At 41.9% G+C, this 25161-nt stretch overlaps 1 protein-coding gene across 4 annotated transcripts in view; it reads left to right on the top strand.

Moving 5' to 3' along the window:
- PGM1 (phosphoglucomutase 1) overlaps positions 1-25161 on the top strand; it is a 69076-nt gene that overhangs the window by 18959 nt on the left and 24956 nt on the right. For 3 of the 4 annotated variants that reach the window (XM_032296750.1, XM_032296753.1, XM_032296752.1), the window contains exons 2-6: positions 17890-18052; positions 18403-18549; positions 20086-20211; positions 23104-23294; positions 24825-24979. In XM_032296750.1, coding sequence (XP_032152641.1) covers positions 17890-18052; positions 18403-18549; positions 20086-20211; positions 23104-23294; positions 24825-24979 — 782 coding nt within the window. Of the gene's footprint in view, positions 1-10892; positions 11599-17889; positions 18053-18402; positions 18550-20085; positions 20212-23103; positions 23295-24824; positions 24980-25161 lie in introns of those variants that run through there. The other variant, XM_032296749.1, reaches the window with a different exon arrangement.

The following is a 25161-nucleotide window of genomic DNA, read 5'->3' as shown; positions in this document are numbered from 1 at the left end:
ACCATTGAGCAAAGGAGGAAGCTTGTTTGTATATATGGACCTATGGCCTTTGCAGGGTTACTTAGTGTTACAAACCAAACATTCTGAAGCAAAAAAAAAAAGGGGTAGGTGGGGTCGGGTACAGTGGCTCACGCCTGTAATCCCAGCAGTTTGGGAGGCCAAGGCAGGTGGATCACAAGGTCAGGAGATTGAGATCATCCTGGCCAACATGGTGAAACCCCGTCTCTATTAAAATACCAAAAAAACAAAAAAAGGAAGGGAGGGAGAGAGGGACAGAGGGAGGGTGGAAGGGAGGAGGGGCTTGGGGGCAGGGTGGGGAAATCTGTCACGAAGACCAGCCTCTGCTGCAAAGGGAGTTGGCTTATCTTTTTTTTTTTTGAAGCACTTAGCAATTTTCTAGGGCTTCCATCTGCCATAATAAACTGTGTGGCTTAAAACAATGGATATTTATTCTCTTGTGGTTCTGGAGGCTTAGAAGTCTGAAATCGAGGTCAAAGCAGAACCACGCTCTCTCTGGAGGCTCTAGGGAAAAATCCTTCCTTGCCTCTTCCTAGCTGGGAATCCTTGGTGCAGCGTAACTTCAATCTCTGCCTCTGTCTCCACGTGGCATTTTGCCCTGTGTATCTCTTCTGTCTGTCTCCAAATTTCCCTCTCCTAAATCCAGTCATTGGATTTAGGACCACCCTAATCCAGTATACTCTGATTGTAACTTGATTACATCTGCAAAGACCCTATTTCCAAATAAGGTCACATCCCCAGGTACCTGGGTTTAGGACTTCAATGTATCTTTTTTTTTTTTTTGGAGGGGGTGGGAGTAGTGCAGCATTCAGCCATAACATCTATGCTGTGTCCACCAAATGCAGGTGGGTTGTACAGGCACCAGAGCTCATATACTTTGCAATTGGGCAATAGCCCTTTGGGAGTCACTTGGAATCTGTTTCCTCTTAACTTTTTTTCAAGTTTAAACAAATTTGATCATCCAAAGGAGCCATACATAGCCCAATGATGAAAAACATGAGCTTTGGCATTAAAACTGGTGTTGAAGCCTGCCTTCCCAATTTATTGTGAGACCTTGAGCAAGTCATGTAATTTCTCTAAGCCTGTTTCATATCTGTAAAATGGGAATAGAATACCCGCTGAGTTGTTATGAAGCCTGCGTGAAAACCTGCATGTAAATGACATTCACTGTGCTGAGCACTTCACACGATCTCATATAATTTTTTCAACAACACTTAATTTATTGGTATTTAGACCCCAGTTTTACAGATGCAGAAATAGAGGCTAAGTGATTTGCCCAAGCACATCAGGATACTGAAAAGGTATCAAGAGTTGGGATTTGAACCTGGATTTCCATTGTGCTCAATTCCTCAAGGCGGACCCTTTTAATAGTTATCTAGTGCTACAGTATAGGGGTTCCTAAACTTTTTAAGTGGAAGTCCAACTTTTTATTTCCCTAAAGCCTTGCTCTCACTAAGCCTTGAGGCCAAGAGGGAATGCCTTGCTGCTGTTCCCATGAGCCACTGCCCATCTCAGGAATTCCCACAAATGCCCACATTCACCCACATGCTGTTGTAAAAGCTTTTGTTTATTGACTGTTTTGCTGTTCACCTAGCTGCATATTATGTTACGAAGCAAGGTAGCATGATAGTTTCATGTCTGGGCTCTGGAAACAGACTGCATGTGACTGGGTGTCTTCTTAGAGCAAGCCTTCTAACTTGGGTTGGCTGACTCAAATCAAAGCCCATCTTGACTCAAATCAAAGCCCATCTCCACAATTTACCTGACCTTGGACAGATGATATAACCTCTGTATCTCCCATTTTCCTTATGCCTAGGATAAGGGCTGAGAATAATAAGCCCTTATAAAGTTATAGTGAAGATTAAATAAGTTAATGCTTGTAATGTACTTGAAACATCACCCAGCACATTGTGGCCTACTGAACTGATCTTCCACTATATACAACAACCTTTAAGCAGGGATCATCATCCTTACTGTTTTATAAATAAGGAAACTGAGGCCAGAAAGGTCATACACCACTAGAAGGTTCAAGTAAAGCCAGGATTTAGACTCAGGTCTGATTGACTCCAAAGCCCAGTGGTTAGGGGCAGGGACTGTACTTGATTCATCTTTAAATCCCCTTCTTCCACCTGTCCCATTCCCCAGTGCCTGTGCCATTGTGGTGTTTAATCAGTCTTTATCTCACAGATAAACCCATTGCATCTATGCCCTCCTACCTGGGCTTACCTGCTTTCGCGATCAGGATATGATCAGTCCTTATCAATACCGCTTTCTATTTTTAGTGGTTTGGATAACATTTATTGAGTGGCTACTATATGGCCAGTCATTGTGATAGGCGCTTCACATACGTTTCCTCATTTACTTTCAGAAACTTTTAAAGGAGGTTTCACTCTCTCCATTTTACAGAAACTCTGGCTTGCAGCGACCCCGCAGAAAAGGATGTTCCCTCTTTGTGGCCACCTTCATTCATATCCTTTACACCTGGACATCCTATTTTGGCCAGACCATATATAATTGAAAATGGTCTTAATAATGAGACAGACGGAAAATAACCTAACCATTTCTCTTTTTTTTTTAATTATTTTTTATTTTGAGATGGAGCTTTGCTCTGTCGCCCCGGCTGGAGTGCAGTGGCCTTAGCCCGCTGCAACCTCTGTTTCCCGGGTTCAAGTGATTCTCTGCCTCAGCCTCCCGAGTGACTGGGATTACAGGAGCCGCCACCACGACTGGCTAATTTTTGTATTTTTAGTAGCGATGAGGTTTTGCCATGTTGGCCAGGCGGATTACTTGAGGTCAGGAGTTCTCTCCTCTATTTAAAATCCCCACAGTTGGCCGTGCACAGTGGCTCACACCTGTAATCCCAACACTTTGTGAGGCTGAGGCGGTCGGATCACAAGGTTAGGAGTTTGAGACCAGCCTGGCCAACATAGCGAAACCCTGTCTCTACTAAAAATACAAAAATTAGCCGGGCATGGTGGCGGGCGCCTGTAATCCTAGCTACTCGGGAGGCTGAGGCAGGAGAATTGCTTGAACCTGGAAGGCGGAGTTTGCAGTGAGCCGAGATGGCCTACTGCAACTCCAGCTCCGGCCGCAGTGTGAGATTCTGTCTCAAAAAAACAAAAAAAGACCCAGAGTCCCACCATATTTTCGTTATTTGATGGAGGACCAACCACTGTCTGCTACAAAAACTTAAAGGGACAGACATAGTTTCTCTTGTGATCTTGGTTAAGGGAGCCCCTAGAGTTGTGGGAGGCAGCCCTGGGCAGGGGTGAATAAGGCACCTGCCCCTTATGAGGCCGCTGTCAATCTCGCTTGTTTTTCCGTTTTCCACCACAAGAGGGAAACATACGACCATGAATGACTGGAAAATAAAGGGATTCCTTAACTGGTTCTCTTTTCACTAAGGGCTTTAATCATCGTCCTCCTGGTAAGCTAGAATGCGGGAACTTCTTCTGTTACCGCCAAGTGAATCTTCTCAAGGCCTTGAAATTCAAATTGTCTTGAGAATGTTCCAAAAAGGTAATAAAAGAGACACAGAAAAATGTTATATGAACCATATAAATGGCTTTTTTTACAGATCAAAATGGTTGAATATGGGTCATTTTGGATAAAACAGGAGACTTCTTCACATGTGTTTTACTTATGAAAAGGGGTTCCTAAGCCTTGCGCTTCTTCAAATTGAGGAGATTGTTTTCAGACGTAACCACATGGGTTCAGAATGGCAATTGTGCAGATGAGGAATGCCTTATGGCTTCCCTCTGCCCTCTGAGTGTTGATAGCTCCCTTCCAGGCTCCCAGATGAGTACTTTTTACTCCATTTTAAAATGATTTGTTGACTTATTTATCTCTCCTTCTACACCAAAAGTTTCTTGGCAGCTAGAGTCTTCCTGTGAAGTACAGGGCCTGGTGAAATGAACACAACACTGTGTAAAGGTATGCTTAGTAAAAGATGAATGAGATTTATAAGTTTTCTGGGCTAATGAGATTACAAGTAATTTTTTTTCTTTTTCTATATGCTTTATATCTAATGCTTTATCAATTTCTATAGGAAATGTTGTGTAGATGGATAGGTGAACAGGTAGACAGCCAACTGATGCGTGCTCAAGGATGTGCACTCTCTGAGGCACCTGTTGTGTTTGTTTTTATTTCCAAATCTACTTCAGGACTCTTTGTGAACATGGGATTCTGTAGAGCTCTAAGCATCTGGCCCTTGTAATTCTTCTGACCTTGTACCTTCTTCCAATTTTAATGTAATTCCTCCTTTTCTTAAGAGAACATTTCCTAACTGTACTAAAGCGCACATAGCCAATGGCCTGTCCCAATAGTTGGGTATGAAACACACCTGCATGTTTTCAGATTCAGAGCAGTGCTAAAGGCTGATGCTTATGTGGGGCTCACAAGGCACTAGAACCAGCTGGTGCTAAACTCTTTACATGTGTAAACTCTTGTGTCTTTATATAACAAATTATGCAGTAGCTACTATTTTCAATCCCTGTTTCAAAGGTGAGAAAATAGAGGCATAAAGAGCCTAAGTCCCTTGCCCATGGCCCCCTGGTCACAAAATGGTACTCGGCCATTCTCCTTGCTGGGGGCTGAGGAAGCTCAAAGGAGAAGGGGAGGCAGTGTCCTCTCTTCCTTTTCTTGCCTGGACTGGACAGCAGGTGCAGCCTGGCTCACAGCTGGCAAACAGGACCCAGGTACTGCAGAGCCCTGGTCAACCCCGTAAAGAGATGAAAGTGGCTACAAGTAACTGAAGCCCAGTTAGGGTTCAGTGAACCCCCACGAGGCCTGATGCACAAAGACTGCACACAGAGAGAGGGGCATCTCTTGCAACCACAGGCAGTGGGGCAGATGGATTTCAAGACCCTGAGACATATTTTGGGAGGCCAAGGTGGGCAGATCACTTGATGTCAGGAGTTCAAGACCAGCCTGTCCAACATGGTGAATACTGTCTCTGCTAAAAATACAAAAATTAGCAGGGCATGGTGGTGCACACCTGTAATCCCAGCTACTCAGGAGGCTGAGGCTCAAGAATCGCTGGAACCCGGGAGGCAGAGTTGCAGAGAGATTATGCCACTGTACCCCAGCCTGGGTGACAGAGTGACTCTGCCTAAAAAAAAAAAAGACCCTGAGACAAGAGGAACCTAGGCAGTATCTCCTGTTTATCTCAGCACATCTGTTTCATTTTCCTCTCTCTGCTGACATATTATTTATCAATGGAAATTAGGTTTTTGAGCATGTGATTTTTTTTTTTACAAACTCATTTAATCAAGTTTTTATCAATATTTCAAATTTTTAAGTCAAATATTTGTTTTTTTTTTTTAAATTCTTTGTCTAATAAGGAAAACTTTCCAAGTATTCAAGTTGTTTTCATGTAATCAAATAATTATAACAGCAGATCCTTGTACAGGGCATACGATAGTAGCCCTGGTTTCAGAACTATCTGTACATTACCGCATTCAAACATGACTGCAACAAGTAAAATAGAGCTGCTGTCATTATCTCCATCTTGACAGATGAGGAAATGAACGCACAAAGAGGTTAAGTAACTTGCCTAAGGTCATATTGCTAGTAACCGGTGGAGTAAGGGTTCAGACCCTGTCACTTTGGTCTTAGAGTCTGTTCCCTCAGATACTGCAGAATACTGTCTGCATCTAATGACTTAAACTTATAATACAGTCCAAGTTTTCTAGAATGTTCCACTAATGTTTATAATTTTGATAAAATTCTTCTCATACCTCCTTAAAATCCGGTCTAAATATGTAACTCAACCTGCATATTATAAACTGGAATCACAAGACTAATCTTTAGATAAACGAATATCCCAGATTTCTTAAATGTATTTCAAACACCAAATATCCCTACATATCCCCCACTTTCTCCAAAAATATTAATACTATGTTTATTATTTGTATCCTATGAGTTATACTTCGTCATCTCTACACTTAATTTTAAGAGAGTGTGTTTTAAAATGCCCACTTAAAAAAACCATTCTCTCACCTCAAGCAATTAGGGGTTACCTTTCCAACTGAATTGGGGTGGCATCAACTGGCTGAGGTGTGGCTTGGCCAAGGGTCCGGATGTGGAGGCACCGAGTCCAGAATACCAGTGCCAAAAGGGAGTCTCCAGTGGCTTATGTTCCCTGTTCCCTGATTCTTAGGTCTGAGGAATTTACAAGCCCTACCTACATGAGAAGATTCATCTAACCTATTTTCTGCTTGATTTTATTTCAGATTTTTTTCTGATTCTTCCCTTACATCAGATCCACAACTCTTAAAGATGTATGAATGATCCAGAGTTGGATCCTGCACAGCTGTCACAGACTCTCACGTATTGTCAGGCTGTCAGTAACAGTTCTGTGGATGTTCTCCTGACTCAGCTGTTCTTGCCCCACAGCTCATGAGTTTACCAGTCTTTCTGGTTCAAGGGCTAACCTAATCTGACGAGTACACTTGTGAGTCTCAATTCTAGATTCCAAGGAGAGAAAACATGAATGGTCCAGCTTCAGTCAGGTGTTTACCCCCTTCGTTCATGGTCTGGAATCAGGTCCTGGAGTAGAGACATGGCCCCAGGCGTTCACTCTCATGGAATAGTTAGGGGACAGTTCTCAGAGAAGAAAGGGGGTGAGTAGAAAGCACAATAAGGAAGAAAGGTCAGAGGAAAGAGGTTGTTGAAGGTGTATCTTCATGGTAGGAAAGGAAAAAAAAACCAAAACCAAACAGTGCTCAAACCGGGCCAAGAACTCGAAGTTGAAGTTGTGTGTAGAAAGCTGGCAGAGGAACAGTGCTGGACGAGATCACGTTGACTAGAGCCCTCAAAGCCACCCCAGCTAAGGATGGAACCCTTTATGCAAGTCTTGGCTAATCTTTTCCCAGTCTTCCTTCTCCAAGCCATTCCAGGCACCACTGTCAGCCAGTCAACTTTCTAAAAACTTATTGGCCCATATTCTTTTTGCTTAAAAATGTCCATAGCTCCCAGCACTTACAAAATATAGTTTAGCACAGTTCACAAGGCTCCATAGTCTTGCCCAGCTATTTCTCTAGTCTCATCCCTGTCACTGCAACATCTTGGGAGCCACAGCTCTGTAAACACACCTTCATGATAGCACCAGCGCCACCACGCTGTGATGGCCCCTTTCTGATGTGAACTTCGTGAGAACAGAGGCCCATCACCTTTGTTTCTATCCCCAACCCCATTCAGAATGTGAAAAAGAAATTCATATCTTTATATCATTTTCCAGTTCATAAAGGATTTCCTAGACATTCAGTGAGGCAAATCTTCACAAAAACCGGGGAAGAGAGAGGTATTATTTTATGAGGAAATTGAGGCTCAGAGAAACGAGGGGGCCAACAATGACTGATAATCTACCTTCCACTGGGTGTTTTCACATGTTACCTGTTTTCAATTTTCTGAACAACCTTGAGAGCTATCCCCATTTTATAGGCTCAGTAGAGTTAAGTAAGTTGCTCTAGATTGTACCTCTCATATATTTTACAGTGAAAAATTTGAGCCCTAGTTGTGTCTGGCTCTGAGCCTGTGCTCTTTCCATTAGAATGCCGTGTCTTGCCTGAGGCTGAGCATTTACTTCCTTCTTAGTTACTGATGGTTGGAGAAATGAATGACTGTTTTCTCCACTCTTAACACTTCAAGCCCTCTGGAATAGATACCTGCAGCCATCATAAGCATAAGGCCTTGGGCTGGGGGTCTGATTAACCCTGCTGCTTTAAGCCAAATTCCTGCCTTTCTTTCTAGTGCTTATGCCTGGAAATAGGGTTATCAGGTCCATCCCTTATGCCTACTCCTGGGGCATTTGCTAAAAAAGAACTCTTGGTAAGAAGAGGTGAACCCGGCTGGGCGCGGTGGCTCAAGCCTGTAATCCCAGCACTTTGGGAGGCCGAGCCAGGTGGATCACGAGGTCAAGAGATCGAGACCACCCTGGTCAACATGGTGAAACCCCGTCTCTACTAAAAATATAAAACATTAGCTGGGCATGGTGGTGCGTGCCTGTAATCCCAGCTACTCAGGAGGCTGAGGCAGGAGAATTGCCTGAACCCAGGAGGCGGAGGTTGCGGTGAGCCGAGATCATGCCATTGCACTCCAGCCTGGGTAACAAGAGCGAAACTCCGTCTCAAAAAAAAAAAAAAAAAAAAAGAAGAGGTGAACCCATTCAGGCCAGCCCTCACATGGGGCCTGGGACATCATTATTAACTATCCATTAAATATTTTTTAAAGAAAGATAGAAAAGAAAGAGTGAATAAAGGATTGGTAAGTCTACGGTTTCTGCTGTGTTCTACTGGGAAGGTGTCACTGCTGATGCAAATGGGAGCTGGAGTCTTTGCGAGACTGGGAGCGAAGGGGTTCCTAACTCTGCCATTGTGAAATTGATTGGACCCAAGACCGGTATGAAAGTTCCTTGTCTGAAGGGAGCAATCCTTAAATCCCCCATATGGTTTAAATGTAATTTGTGTCATTGTGAAGGAGTACTGGCAATGCAGGCGAATTCATTAGGCCAAATTGGGTTCGCTATGCTCGACAGTAACGTTTCTGAAGATGAAGTTCAACCTTTGCTGGAGAGCTAAAACAAATGACTTTCTTAATAGCTACCCCACTTAGTCTGAGTGTCTTAGGAAGCTTAATGTTTTTAATGTCTCTTCTTTTTTACTATACTTCACAGTCCATCTAACATTGCTTCTTCTGGTAATATTTTTATATGAGGTTGAGTTCTATCATGTTCATAAAATTATGATCAGGCCTGTTTTTAGAGTAGAAGCTTTTCTAGGGCAAGGATTATATCCTTTTGGTTTAGTTTTGCATATTGACAAACACCATGCCTGGCATATGTCATTGTTTAAAATATTGCCGTCATAGTTCTGGCTTCAAAAAGAACTTCACCGAGACACTGGCAGACTGCCAGCAGAGACCATGCTGGGGTGTGGTGTATTAGGTGGGCAGAGAGGCTTTGGTATGTGGGAACATCCTTGTGCCCAAGTACCCCGAATTTACCCTGGGATTTCAAGATCTCATTAGGAAAACTACCAATTACATGGTTGGTTGCTCTGTTATTCCAATGAAGAGATTATTGGAATGATATTTCATAAATCTAGATCTATTATCGAATATGTCCAGACATACATGCCAGCCTAATTTACAAGCCCATATAAAACCAGAGAAAACTTGGCACAGCGCTGAAAAAATGTGAATTTAAAAAATCATTTACAGTAAGTTGAAAAACAGTGGTTATGCCAACTGTTAATAAAGCATGCTTGCTTTTTCAATTAATTTCTAAAGAATTTGACTTTTAAAAACAAATTAAAAGCCCAAAATGGGCTATGAAAAGTTGTTGTCTTTTGGCTGACAGGTTTTCAACGTAACAGATATGTTTTGTGAATTGTGTTAATGTTATGTCTCAAGGTATTTCCTGCACATGGGCCAGCCCCATCTGTCATTTGGAGGGGACCAGGCTCCCTTGCCAGAGGCCTATTTTCTGCTTGTGGGCCCATTATCCCCCTGGCCTGGTGCAGAGCAGCCCCGGAACACAGGTGCATTCTTGACTAACAGAGGGCAGTTGGCAGCTACCAGTGCCTGTCTGTTTTTGGATCTTACTTGACAAGTTAGTATTAAAAGACTCAGATTTTGTTGCTCAAGGGATGATTTACTTTTCCCTTGAAAACCGTAACACCTCAGTGTATGTCAGACTCCCCAAACATGTGGCCTGACTAGTTCTGGTTTACTTTTTAGGCACCCTTAACAAGTTCACCAAAACTTTGACAATGGAGATTCTTAATTGGCAACTTCTGCTGAACCAGATAAAGAACACACATGTATGCATTTATTTTTGGTTTTGGGGTCTTTTTTTGTTTGTTTGTTTTAGACAGAGTCTTGGTCTGTTGCCCAGGCTGAAGCGTAGTGGTGCAATCTCAGCTCACTGCAACCTCGGCCTCCCAGATTCAGGCAATTACCCTGCCTCAGCCTCCCGAGTAGCTGGGACTATGGGTGTACACCACCATGCCTGGCTAATTTTTGTATTTTTAGCAGAGACGGGGTTTCACTGTGTTGGCCAGGCTGGTCTTGAATTCCTGACCTCAGGTGATCCACCCACCTCAGCCTCCCAGAGTGCTGGGATTACAGATGTGAACAACTGCACCTGGCCAAGAACACACATGTATGTATTTAAATAGATCATTAATAAAATCTTAGGGATCAAATAGAATTGGATATGAATTTATTTAGGTAAAATGTTTTTCAACATCCTAGGTTTTTCAAATACAAAAGACTTAAACTGCTTCCCTAAAAACATTTTATTAAAAGTCAAGTACACTTAAAGCTGAGAAAATTTTAAAAATTAATCTTATGTTCATATGATTTTTCTAAATAATAGCTTGATCCAACCCTGTGCACTCAGAAAAACATATGTATTTTTTTTTCCATGGTTTGCTTACATTTTTAAGGACTTGATACATCCTCATCCCCACGTTTTTGTACATTCAAGGGAATGACCAAGCTGTTGGTTATTCAGGGCAACTTTGGAGCTGTCTTCTTCTAGAACTGAACACTATTTTGTTACATCTTTGGTGGCCAGTGCATTCATCTGTTAGATGAATTTTTTTCCTGATTGCATGTGGGAAGTAAAAACATTTCTTGGGTATCAAAATGACAGTGATGTAAGAAAACCAGGGGTAACTTGAGCTCCCTCACTTCCATTTTAAGATTGACCTTTAACTTGCTAGATGGCATGGAGCAACTTTAGCTGCAGATGGCCTTCTCAGAGATGAATGCCCAGAGAGGCTCTGGTTTAAGGGGTGGCGGGAGCAGTGAGAGCCACACCAGGGTGTCTTGTTCACGAACCTGCTTCGTGGGACTGCATTTGCCCTCTTTGCCTGGGCTCTGAGAGTGAAGCCTGGCAGCCACCTGGTGTTTATAACTGAAGTCGGCTGCATGCAGCGCTCGTGGGAGCTATCTCTACCCTAACGGGGAAATGAGACAAAAATAATTGAAGGGTATTTGGCTTGGTTAAGTGGGCAGAAGTGTCCTCATCAAAACAACTTTGAAGACCTGCTTTGTGTGTGGGTGCAAGTGGGTGTGTGGCCCTTAACTTGTTCACAAGGGACAACAACAACAAGGAATTAACCAAGCTTTCTCATTGAGAGTGATCGTCCAGGCAAACCCTCTCTTTTAGTTACGCAAACAACACTGTTGCAGCTTCAGGTTGGACAGACCTATTCTGGGGTTCCTTGACTGCTTTCTGGACGCCCTCACTGTGCCAGTCGGTGGAAGTGAAAGATGAGTGATTTTGAAGAATGGATTTCCGGGACATATAGAAAAATGGAAGAAGGCCCTCTCCCTCTGTTGACTTTTGCTACAGCTCCCTACCACGATCAGAAACCAGGAACAAGTGGATTATGGAAGAAAACCTATTATTTTGAGGAAAAGCCATGCTATCTGGAGAATTTCCTCCAAAGTATATTCTTTTCCATAGACCTAAAAGATCGCCAGGGATCATCACTGGTGGTTGGTGGAGATGGGAGATATTTTAATAAATCAGCAATAGAAACAATAGTGCAGATGGCAGCTGCCAATGGGGTGGGTATATGATAAGTATTGTTATGTTTCTGGCTCTCCAAATAACCTCTTAATTTTACAGAGGTATATAAAGTACAAGGATTTATATGTGTTATACACTTCCATTCTACTAACATCTAGCTACGATTCATTGTAACTTCAGAGATTGTATATTGTGAAAATACTTCAGAAATTACATTAGCCACACTGCAATACAGGAATGTTAAGTTCAGCTTCTTATGTATTATGCTCTGTTCTGGTGTTTGACAAAGTACCTCTTGCTTTTTAGACATATAAAACACACTCCGGTCTTAACCTGTTTTATCTACATTCTAACTAGCTTCAAGGGGCGCCCTGTCCTATGTAAGAGGGCTCTACTGAATGGTGGGGAGAAGAGGATTTTGTTTTCTTTCAATGGCTTTCTTGTTGAAGTTCAGTCACTTGTCAAACAGGAAAACAAAAGCCAGGGCATGCTGTTGTTTATGGATCCTGGTAGTCATGCAGAAATGCTAGGAGGAGGTTGGAGACTGTTAGGTGTGAGCCTTTCGAGAGGACCTGTTACAGGGGCACCTGCTTATAACGACCTTGGACACAAAGAAGCCCTGTGCATGGTGAATTTGTGCAGCAGGGTAGCGATAATAACTCCTGTAAGGCTATAGTATAAGGAGGCTCTGCTAAACCTCTGCGTCGTGAAAAACCGTGTTAGCTGGATTAAGCAAATGAGAAGGAATATTGTACCAGAAAGCATTGATCTTGATAATCCAACAATTCATACAGCCCACTGAGGTACAGGAAGGTGGGCTTCAGGACATTGATGTTTTTGCTCTGCAAATTCCTCTGTGGGACCAAAAATATATTTTTAGTGTTTTAGATAATGATTAGCAATTAGTTGGAGCACATAGTCCTTCAGTACCCACAGATTTAAAATCTGTTGTTATTTCTTTTCTGGAAGAGATTCTGATTGTGACAAGATAAAACAGTATTGCAACTAAATGTGTTAGACATTCATTTTCGGTGTCTTTTCATAATATGCTGAGCAGGTACATTTGCAAAAGGCAAATTAAAACAAAGCAAAACAAAAAATGTTCCACCACACTAAAAGGTTTGTAGATCCTATTGTTTATAATGAGAGTTTTCCTGATACTCAGTTTCAGAATCTGAATGCCTCTCACGTAAAAGTTGCTGATAAAGCACTCAAATATGAAATTATTATGAAGCATACACATTTTTAAGATAAAATGTGACATGCTGTAAATTTTTTCTTTGAGGAGAGCTGCAAAGGGAATGGTATTAAGATGCTTTTAATCTTCTGAGAGGGAACAAATGGAACATTATTTCTCCGCATATATCTAGACAGTTGAGTAGATCTAGTACACTGTCCCCTTTGCTGTGATATATTTGGCTTCATTTTATTTTTGTGTGGAGCTGAAGGATGTTGAAGAGGTGATAAGAATGTGTAATTCAGGCAGACCCTACAGACTTTCTCAGATTCGCCATCTGAAGGTTTGCTAAATAATACATTTAAATGGTAATAATTGGCTAAATATGGTAGCTGCCTATTTGTTAGAGCTGTGGCAGCCCAAGTAATATTTTCAGGTCTTTTCAAGGTGAGCTCAGAGGTGAGAGCCACCTTATTAAAAATAGCACTGCATTTAAAACAGTCATGATGAGCAACTGAATTGCTTAAAACATTTAGTAGACTGAGAACACTTCAATCTGATGCACTTTAAACCTATGAACTTCTAAAGGGTTAGATTTCTTCTCTTTCTAACATATGCTAAATTCTGACTGTTTTAACATGCCTTTGATTGTGGGTAGGACTGCAGGGAGGAAATCTAAAGGAAGGATAATTATTGCCACAGATTTTGACAAAAGTCAGTGCTCCTTTCTCAATTTCATTAATACCCACTGTGCCCAGAAGCTGATTCTTGGAGGGCCTTTCATCCCACTGAGATAAATGGAGATAATTTTTTTTCCCTTTAACATGCTTTATCTGGTGCATTTATGGGTTATAGAGTATAATTCATCTTTATTAGAAGTTTATCTTCATTTTTATTTATATAGAACTCTCTGCTTTTCAATGATATTTTATTGCACAAAATAAGATGTTGGTGGGCCACTTTTAGAATTTTGATATCTCATTCAGTCCCCAGAGCTCTAAACTGAGAGGTAAGTTTAGAGGTAAGGGCAGAACCCATGTGCACAATTACAGGACAAAGAAAATGGAACTTGGTTTTTTAATGAAACCTAAGAAAATACCAAGTCCTGTTTTCAAGTAAAATGAACATTTAAAGTTTACTCCCTGCCATGTTTGACTATTAGATGTTTGGAGAACAATAAGGTACCCATTTTGGTGGGAAGGCATGAGTCTTAAGGAAGGAAGTTGTGGAAAAGAAAGGCAGGCAGGGGAGGCCATTTGAGGATGGACTCTTAGTGCCAGGCTGAGGGAGTTCTCTCTAACCTGGGAGCCAGGAAAGGTAAAATAGCTATAAGATCAGATTTACCATTTTAACCATTTTCAGTATATGGCTCAGTGGCATTAATTACGTTCACAATGTTGTACAACCATCACCATTATCCATCTCCAAAAAAATTTTTTTATTGTACTTTAGGTTCTGGGGTACATGTGCAGATCATGCAGGATTGTTGCATAGGTACATTCATGGCAAGGAGGTTTGTTGCCTCCATCCCCCTGTCACCTATATCTGGCATTTCTCCCCATGTTATCTCTCCCAACCTCCCCACTCCCTGCTGTTCCTCCCCTAGTCCCCACCAACAGATCCCAGTATGTGATGCTCCCCTCCCTGTGTCCATGTGTTCTCATTGTTCGACACCCACCTATGAGTGAGTACATGCAGTATTTGATTTTCTGTTCTGTGTCAGTTTGCTGAGAATGATGGTTTCCAGATTCATCCATGTCCCTACAAAGGACACGAACTCATTTTTTTATGGCTGCATAGTATTCCATGGTGTATATGTGCCACATTGCCCTTGTCTAGTCTATCATTGATGGGCATTTGGGTTGGTTCCAGGTCTTTGCTATTGTAAACAGTGCCACAATGAACATACGTGTGCATGTGTCTTTATAATAGAATGATTTATAATCCTTTGGGTATATACCCAGTAATGAGATTGCTGGGTCTGGAGACAACAGATGCTGGAGAAGCTGTGGAGAAACAGGAACACTTTTACACTGTTGGTGGGAATGTAAATTAGTTCAGCCATTGTGGAAGACAGTGTGGCATCTCCAAAATTTTTTTTTAAAATCATCCCAAACAGAAACTCTGTACCTGTTACACAATCACTTCCCATTCCCACTCCCACCAGCCTCTGGTAACCTCTGTACTAATTTCTGTCTTGATGAATTTACCTATTTTAGTTACCTCATAGGAGCAGAATCAGACAATCCTTGTCCTTTTGCATCTGGCTTATTTCACTTAGCATAATGTTTTCAAGTCTCATCTGGGTTGTAGAATGTATCAGAATTTTATTCCCTTTTCTTGAGTTAAAAAATATTTATCCTTATGACCTGGCATTCACATGCAGAAAAAAAAAGAAAAAAAATTATCCTATATATGTCCTTCTAATCACATCCATATCTATGGATTGCAATGTCATCTTTGAATATAGTGACCAATTCTTTAAAAAAATTTAAGTGTGGTAAAAAAGCATAATAACATTTATCATCTTAACTATTTTTAGGTGTACGGTTCAGTAATGTTAACAATACATTGTTGTGCAACATATCTCTAGAAATTTTTCATCTTGCCAAACTGAAAGTCTATGTCCATTGAACAACAGCTCCCCATCTTTCCCTCTTCTGAGCCCCTGGTAACCACCATTGTATTTTGTATTTCTGTAGTGTTGACTTCTTTAAATACCTCATGTAAGCGGAATCACACAGCATTTGTGTTTTGCGACTGGCCTATTTCACTTAGCATAATGTCCTCAGGGTTCATCCATCTTGTGGCATATGACAGGATTCCTCCCTCCCCCACTTTTAAGCCTGAATAATATCCCACTGTATGTATACTAAACAATTTGTTCATCCATTCATCTGATGATGGACGTTGGTGTTCTCTCCACCCTTTGAGTTTCGTTGAGTAATACTGGTATGAACATTGGTGGTTAAGTGTCTAAGTCCTGCTTTCAATTCTTCAGGTATATACCTAGAAGTGGAATTTATGGGAAGGTTTTGGAGTCAGAAAAGGGACACAGAATTATGGTTTAGAAAGATGAACTAGATGGGCTTGAGTAGCCAGATGGATCCAGCCAGGGTCGAGCAAGACAGATTCACGTGGGAGAGAGGCAGGGGAGACTGAGTTAGGAGCTGTTGCAGTGGTCCAGGCATCTTTAAGGGAAGGAAGGTAATAGAGCAGTATCTCGCCTGTATCAGATCAGGAGCAATATTCCTGAGAGTGATTCCCAAGAAAGAGCCTGATCTGGAATGAGAGTTCTTCCACCAGATGTTCCTCTTCTTGGGCTCAAGAGAGAAGCTATCTTGCTTCTATCTCTCGACTCCTCTTCTTACTCTTACTCCTGGCATAATCCCCTCAGCTTCGAAGCATTGTACATCTCACCGTAAGGAATTGTAGAATTAAGGGGTGACTTGGGTGATATAGCATAATATCATCAGCCTCTCCTTCCACACCAAGCACCATCTCCATAAAAATTGGTGTGCTTGGTGTGTAAGTACAACTTGACAAGCCACCCCTAAACCCCTTTTATGGAAATTCTGGAATTGCCTGAACATAGGCTTTTATTCTCATCACAGCCACACCTGGAAACTGCTGGAAGGTGAAATGTCACTGTGTTGAGTCAGGAGGTTTCAATACTTTCCCCTGCTGTGGCCACTAATGTGCTGTGTGGCCTTGTCATGTCATCTATTAGTGTCTGCCATAGCACCTTTCCATTAATGCTTGTTATTGCTGCTGGATGGAGGCAAGAATAAATGAATGGGCAGGATCGTGTTAACTTTGGACCTCAGCTTCCTCATGTTTGCAGTGGTACTTGGGAGGAACAAATGTGGGAATGGATCAAAAGTGCCATGGGATGTAGAAAACACTCTGTAGCTCAGTAACAATCATCAGTATTGATTCCGGAGGAATCTGCAGTTCCTACTTACAGCATCTTCCCTGGTGGTTACCATTTCCTGGGGAAGGCAGGATATAACCAATATATTAGGGCAGCTACAACAAAAATTGTTCAGAGATCAACATAGGAGAACCAAGAGATTACTGAAGTGAACCAGATGCTTCCTTGGAGGTGGTTGGTAGTGGAGTGGTTGACAGTTTTCAATGAGCTATGGAAGGCTGGCAGAGCCAACAGTCCCAGAGAAACCTCCCAAGGGAATCCAGGTATCTCATGGACATTTTCAACGTTAGAAACATATCTTCTACCACCAAGTTGTTTCTGCAATCATATTTATCTTGGGTGAGGCAAAAAGCAATAACAAATGCACAATTTAAAAAACATCCCTGTTTTTTTTTTTAAGAGGAACTGACAGCACCTCTTCCTTCTTTTTCAACTTGAGTCATGTTGAAATGGATATAAATTACTGTCATTTTAGCAAAAAAGATTTAGGAGCAGTACCGATACCATCTGTAAGAGATATGGGAAGTCCCACCTGTCGCTCTTTCATGAAGGTCGTTCTGACTCGTTTACTCAGGAATAACTCCAGCATTCTTGTCTTAGGCCCAGGAGGTAACCCAGGTACACTGTAACATTAGTAGGTGTGTCTTGCTTTGAGGAAACCCACTATATGAAAAAACCAAGCTTGACTGGAAAAATAAATTGATGAATAATTTTTCAATAATCTTGATATAAAATTTGCCCTTTTTACTTAAAAAAATTTTTTTTTTTACTTTAAAAAAGCCTTTCCTCTGGGTAGAATCCCTTTAACTAGCTAAACCTGTATCTTTTCTCCCATTGTGAACTGAAAGTATGACCGGTTGGATAAAAACGTGGGCTTTCTCATAATCTTTCAATGTATCCAAATTGTGAACCCGATCTGGAAAAGTACTTTTTTAATATGCTGTGTTTTCATGCCGAGCCTTAGAGCACAGACAGACCACATACTCTTCTAAAACTACAAAGTCCCAAAAACCATCTGAAGGAATTTGTTCAACCTTGCTGATTCTACTGCAGTAATGTGGTAGAGACAGCCAACCTGTAGATTTTTATTAAATAAAATCTTGTCTTGTCCAGCAGAATATTTTTTTTTTCGTCCATCTGCCTGTTGTCCTGGTATTTCTGAGCAGTGACTCTGGATGTATTGATGTTAAGGAGTGTGTTCTGGATTTCTTCTCCTAGATTGGTCGCTTGGTTATTGGACAGAATGGAATCCTCTCCACCCCTGCTGTATCCTGCATCATTAGAAAAATCAAAGCCATTGGTGGGATCATTTTGACAGCCAGCCACAACCCAGGGGGGCCCAATGGAGATTTTGGAATCAAATTCAATATTTCTAATGGAGGTGAGTTTGCTGTCATTTTGAGGACAGGCAAGTTTATATTCAGTAGGATAAACTAATACCTGGAGCCTTGGGACAGCAGGGTTTTGGTTCTGATCCTTTGCAGGGGTAGAGGGGGTGCTCTTTGCTTCATTTTGATGACAGTAAAATGCTTCTCGTTTGACTGTACCTGAATATGAAGAGCCATGCACAAATCTTCCTTAACATGATATTTTCTTTTAGAAAAATCTTGCTACTTTGCTGGCTGAATGATGAAATGGTAGATGTGCTAGTGAAGAGGAAGTGATGAGCTTTGGATTGTATTTCCATGTGCGCTGCACGAAGTGACCTGCTGTTTGCTGTTTGGTTTTCAGGTCCTGCTCCAGAAGCAATAACTGATAAAATTTTCCAAATCAGCAAGGCAATTGAAGAATATGCAATTTGCCCTGACCTGAAAGTAGACCTTGGTCTTCTGGGAAAGCAGCAGTTTGACCTGGAAAACAAGTTCAAACCCTTCACAGGCATGTTTACTTTCCTCCTCTTTCTGCCTACTCCTATTTCCAAGTTAAGCAATTTTCCTTTTAATGTTTTAATAGAGGGCCTTCAGCTTTGGAAAGATTTCCTTGAGTGGTTTGTAAGCTTTGCAAGTGTTAGTTAATTAACAAGTCTGGAATTAGGTTTGAGACTCCCTGGGCCCTGCTAAGGATCAGCTGCATGACATTGGGTAAGTCATTTCCAACATTCTAGGCCGTTTTCATGCCTTGACTAGAAGACCTGTAAGATTACATTCATAGTTAACTTGTATTGACATGTTGCTACCTGCCAGGGCCTTCACACACATCAATCCAATTTATTCTCACAGTAGATCTGTCAGGGTGGTATTGTCAGCATTCACTATTATAGATGAGGAAACGAAGCCCGAGAGATGTTAAGTAACAGGCTCAAGATCACAGTCAGTGAATGGTAAAACCAGGATTTCAACTCAGGTGTGAATGATTCACAAGCCTACACTTTCCATTTTATTTTCTCTCATTCGGTAAAATCAATCAGACCATGTTGGAGGGACTAAGTTGAAACTCCCTACATAGGCAGCTGTGGCTAACATTTTGTTGTTGAATGCCAGGTATTGTAATAATTGACAGAATATTTATAAAATTATTCAGATTAATAAAATAAGGATGAGATGGTTGGCAATGTACTTGCGTTTTGACTTTGGCCTAATATGTACTCTTCCTTCTGGACCGCAACTTTATGGAATGCATTTTATTAGTTAATTAGTTCCTGGCCAAAGGATGGATTGCATTTTTTGTTTGAACCTACTCATTGAGAGCTGACAGTTGCATCCTATCAAAGATAAAGTGGCACTTTGATGCATCTTGAAGGTGCTCTTGAGGTTCAGAAGATACTAGTAGAGAGTTTCTTAAACTCTTCCTATTCTGAAAATGTTCAGAGCCCCTGAATGTCCAAATTTTCAGAAACTCCAAATATCCAACATTTTTGAAAATGTTCAGAACCCCTGAATATCCAAAAAGAACAACAATAGTAAGTTCTTATATTTGTTTTATTACTTAAACAGTACATGTGAAAAGTGATTCATTAAAAAATTTTGTTTTCCACTTAGTACCATGAAGTCTTGAAGACAATGGACTTACTTAGAAAAAGAAAAGGAAAGAAAAGTAGGCATTACGTTTTCTGTTATCAGTAACACCAAAACACCATTCACCTCTCCAGATGATGAATGGGGAAGCACTGTGGTGGCAGAGCAAAATTTATACAACCTCTGTAGGAAATCCCGTGTGCCTCATCCAAGCTGTGTGGACAAGTTCCTTAACCCTTCACATGTTGCGTTTGTCTATCAAATAGGACTAATAACATTTACCTCTCAGAAAAATTGTTAGTATTGGATATCATTTAACAGTCCTAGCATTACTGGAGCTGTTCAATCATTGTCCTTTTAAAATAGTGATTGCAGGTTTACAGCAATATAATCACTGAAAAATATAATATTTCTAAATTTATTTAGTCCTTCCATTTTTTAATGTTGCTTGTTCTCACAGTGGAAATTGTGGATTCGGTAGAAGCTTATGCCACAATGCTGAGAAACATCTTTGATTTCAGTGCACTGAAAGAACTACTTTCTGGGCCAAACCGGCTGAAGATCCGTATCGATGCTATGCATGGAGGTATATAGTCATTTCTTTTCAATTCGCATCTCTCAAGGATAGGAAGTTGCTCTTTTCTGTGTGTCATGATGCTTTAACAAGCCTTTTCTCAAGTCTCTCTGATGGTTTTAAAATAGAGTTATTTTGCAACCAGAGCAATATTCACACAGATAAAAATCTATTTGTATGTAGCAAAAACAGCAGAGACACTACCCATGGTAAGCTCATGTGAAGGTCAGCGTTTCCACATTAAGCATCAGGCTCTGAGTAACATGCAACCACTGTTGTGGACTCTCCCTCCCCCTCAGAAGATACCTTACGTTCTTGCTGCACGCCCCCATGTATTTCTGAGGGGACGGTCATTTGGGAGATGTGGTAAACACACTCCTGAGCTCCCCACCCCCACTCACCTGCCCCCACATGCCCCTTTTCTTAGAAGAGGACAAGAGCAAGCTGAGGATTAAATTCAACAGGATGTGTACAGACCTCTCTTCTTCCTCCGTGTGTTGTGTGGTCAAGTCCATAGCGAGGGCAGCCATTGCTGTGAACCAGAACCATGAGGTTTTCTCAGACATGTAGGTATATGAGAATCCCTGAAACCTATACACACACGTCTGCCTGGTTGGAGAAGCATTTCCACCTGTGATGGGATGCAATTCGGGGCTTCCTGTGACACTGCAAACCACAGTTAGAGAGTCTTCTCCTGGGGAGCTAAAATCTTCCATCCTTGGAACTTCTCCCCTTGGGTCCTAGCTGGCCTCTGGACTCCCACAGAATGGATCTATTTCCTTACTCAGACGAAAGCGATTCTGTCATTTTAAACCATTCAACAGATGTGTATTGGATACCTGTAACATGCATCCTTGGGAAATAGGCAGGGACTGGGCAGATTACTTTCTTTAAAGAATGTGCAATGTTTGGGGAGACAAGATGGGTGAAAAAGTAACCCCTGGGCTGGATGTGGTGGGTAACTCCAACACTTTGGGAGGCTGAGGTGGGCGGATCACAGGGTCAGGAGTTTGAGACAAGCCTGATCAACATGGTGATACACCATCTGTACTAAAAATACAAAAATTAGCTGAGTGTGTTGGTGTGAGCCTGTAATCCCAGCTACTCAGGAGGCTGAGACAGGAGAATCGCGTGAACCCAGGAGGCAGAGGTTGTAGTGAGCCAAGATCACGCCATGGCACTCCAGCCTGGTCAACAGAGCGAGACACTGTCTCAAAAAAAAACTAACTCCTGCCAAGCCAACAAAACGAGATTTAGAATTTCAAGTATTCTCTCTGAAGTTGTAAGAAGGCATAATTTGACTAGGGGTTTAAAGAAAGGTTTCCTGGAGGAAGTGGCAGCCAACTCAGTTCTTATGAAAGAAAGATCTAGAGTGATGAAAAATCAAGCAGTGGTTATTCTCATGGAGTTGGTGGCTGTGGCAGAGGCACAAAGGCCTAAAAATTGATGTCACAAGGACAGGCCTGGGCTGGCTGGAGAATGGGGCTTGTGAGGGAGGTATTGGGTAAGAGGAGCTTGTCAGGGGGTAGACTGCTTTTCTTCAGGTCTTACAGCTGTTCCTCTAATGCGTTCATTTCTGTAGCCTTCACAGCCCTGGCTGCCTTGACCTCATTCTGTAGTGTGTCAATAACCTGCTTAACAGGTGACCCCTCATTGGACACATTCTACAGTGTTCTGACCTCTGGGGCATGTACTGTTTTGGGGTTAGAGTACCTTCCTTGGTGAAACTCTCTCAGCCTTTCTGAGATGTGTGTTCTTGATAGTTATGCAAAATGTCACTGTAAACATAAATAACTGGCTTCTCCTGTTGTTTGGTGGTGGTGGTGGGTTTTTTGTTTTTTTTTTTTTTTTGAGACAGAATCTCACCTTGTTGTCCAGGTTAGAGTGCAGTGGCGTGATCTCGGCTTACTGTAACCTCCACCTCCCAAGTTCAAGAGATTCTCCTGCCTAGCTGGGATTACAGGTGCCCACCACCATGCCCAGCAAGAGAGAGAGAGAGTGTGTGTGTGTGTGTGTGTGTGTGTGTGTATTTATTTATTTTTTTAGTAGAGATGGGGTTTCACCATGTTAGCCAGGCTGGTCTCAAACTCCTGACCTCATGTGATCTGTCTGCCTCAGCCTCCCAAAGTGCTGAGATTACAAGTGTGAGCCACCACACCGACCTGTTCCTTGTTTTTTAATCAGTTTGTCAGCTAGCTTGTCATAGTAGAAAAATACCAGCTCTGAATCCCAGTTCCCACTCTTCCTAGCCATGTAAGTTTGGGCAAATGTCTTTACCTCAGAACACCAGCATTCCAATAAATCTGTAAACTGCAGGTGATAATCATAATGTAAACACTTACATAAGATATCTGCCAGGTATTGTTCTCAGTGCTTCATAATGATTAACTCATTTAATCCTTACATCAATCCTGTTAGGTATTACCCTCATTTTGCCGATGGAAGAGACTGAGGCACAGAAAGTTTAAATAACTTTCCCAAAGGTATTATACAGCCAATGATTGGCAGAGCTGGGATTGGAACCCAGACACTCTGCTTCCAGAGTCCAGGCTCTGAAGCTTTAATCAGTACCACCTTGTGAGCTTTTCCGAAGGACTGAATGAGAAAGCACAGGTGTACAGTAGGGCCTTCATAATGGTTGGTTCCCTTTCCTTTCCCCACTTTGCCCTTCATGAACGGGCCCCACCTTTTCCAACATAATCTCTTATTGTTTCTTTCTAGAGAGCATTCTTCTCCAGTCAGGCGTATCTCTCCACTAGCCCCTGAACACATTTCACAAGTTCTTATTGTTTCTGATGATGCCATTCTTCTCCCCAGAATGCATCCACTCGCCCCTGAATCCTCACAGACTTTAAGGAGTTTTATTTTCTGATTTTGCATACTTTTATTTCATGCTGTATGCAGTTGTGGGACCGTATGTAAAGAAGATCCTCTGTGAAGAACTCGGTGCCCCTGCAAACTCAGCAGTTAACTGCGTTCCCCTGGAGGACTTTGGAGGCCACCACCCTGACCCCAACCTCACCTATGCAGCTGACCTGGTGGAGACCATGAAGTCAGGAGAGCATGATTTTGGGGCTGCCTTTGATGGAGATGGGGTGGGTATAAGTGCATTTCAGTGAACTCTGGTATAGGCCAGGCTTAATCCTGCAGATGGGGAAAAAGTGGGCTGCTTCTGCCAGACTATGGGAGCGACTGTCAAGGATCCCTCATTCTGACCTGAGGTCAGAACTAAATTACTAGAAGACCCTCTTGAACAGAAATAGGAGTCACTGAAATGAAACCCATGTATCTAATTTCAGGCATCCATACTTGATAACAGTGGTACGGTGATTAGGTTTTGGTTATGATGGAATGACTGGTATTTCATGAGCTGAGTGAGTTCTAGATACCTGTCTTAAGGTAGATTTCTGCTCTCTCTCTTTTTTTTTTTTTTTTTTTTTTTTTGAGATGGAGTCTTGCTCTTTTGCCCAGGCTGGTGTGCAGTGGCATGATCGTGGCTCACTGCAACTTCTGCCTCCCAGGTTTAAGCAATTCCCCTGCCTCAGCCTCCTAAGCAGCTGGGACTATAGGCACGCAGCACCACACCCAGCTAATTTTCTGTATTTTTAGTAGAGACTGGGTTTTACCATATTGGCCAGACTGGTCTCGAACTCCTGACTTCATGATCCACCCAACTCGGCCTCCCAGTGTGCTGGGAATTCAAGCGTGAGCCACCGCACCCAGTGGTTTCTGCTCTTAACCAGCAGCTGACTACTTATATAATCTCTGGACAAGGTTTTGTCTTACACCCATTTATTCATTCACATGAGCTGAATATTGATGCTATATTTTCATTGCCTATATGAAGATGATATTGAGAGAATTAACATTTTATTCATTCTCTACAGTTGAAATTTTTATAAATAAGCTGTTTTATTTACAAGGATGACTATGTACCAGATAAGGAAGAGATGTGTCTTAGGTTTATATTCCTGGTATCTCACTGATGGTAGGCACTGTTCACAATTACTTAGTTGAAGATATATTTTTGTTGTAGCTAGTGTTCTTAACTATCAGCTGGAATTCACTGTTTCCTGAAATAATTTTTCCCTTATCAAAAATTTGGGAAATTAAAGGGTTCAGCAGACATTATTTGGCAGTATAGCTTTGTGATGCAATGCATGCTGGGAGTGTTTTTCGGCCATCCTCCCAGTAACTGTGGTATACAGACTGTGGTACGCAGTCTACCCTGTAAACCTACCAAACTATGTAAACAGCCAATATTTCTTCTCTCATTGTATTTTCTCCTCCCCTGGGAAAAAGATGATTGGTTCCAGAGTCTGGAAAAAGTCTAGGAGGTTAAAGTTAGCTGACCTCTGGAGGGAGAACAGAGGACTCAGCTCAAAAGGAGGTTATGCTTGCACTTTAATTGAAAGCAGTTTTAACTCTTTGGCATGGAGGTGGCTTTGGCCCAGTGGTACTGTATAAACCCATAGAAAATAAAACCCAGTGTTAAAAATGCAGTATGGGAAAATGGATCAATGTTAAATTTTGTAGTTTTAAATGTATAAAACCTCCATGGAAGATACTTTGATTTCTTGTAGTTTGATTAAAAGGTCTTTCTTTGATCCTCTCTTCTCCCCAAGGATCGAAACATGATTCTGGGCAAGCATGGGTTCTTTGTGAACCCTTCAGACTCTGTGGCTGTCATTGCTGCCAACATCTTCAGCATTCCGTATTTCCAACAGACTGGGGTCCGCGGCTTTGCACGCAGCATGCCCACGAGTGGTGCCCTGGACCGGTAGGTCTCTCCATTCCCTTGGCCTTCCTGTCTTGAGTGGTCCCAGTCTTCACCAAACTCTTCACTGTGTCTGGAACATGTGTCCTTTCCTTTCAGCATGGGCATCTGATGCATAGTGTGTGCTGAGTGGTTTTTGGGTGAAGGGATGGGTGTTTTTTTCTGGATTCAATGCCCCTCTCTGC

The sequence above is a fragment of the Sapajus apella genome, unplaced genomic scaffold (assembly GCF_009761245.1).
Source record: "Sapajus apella isolate SASKATOON/1434 unplaced genomic scaffold, GSC_monkey_1.0 scaffold36, whole genome shotgun sequence".
Classification (NCBI taxonomy): Eukaryota; Metazoa; Chordata; class Mammalia; order Primates; family Cebidae; genus Sapajus; species Sapajus apella.
The sequence above is the reverse complement of the archived record's forward strand: the minus strand, read 5'-3'. Positions and strand labels throughout refer to the sequence as shown.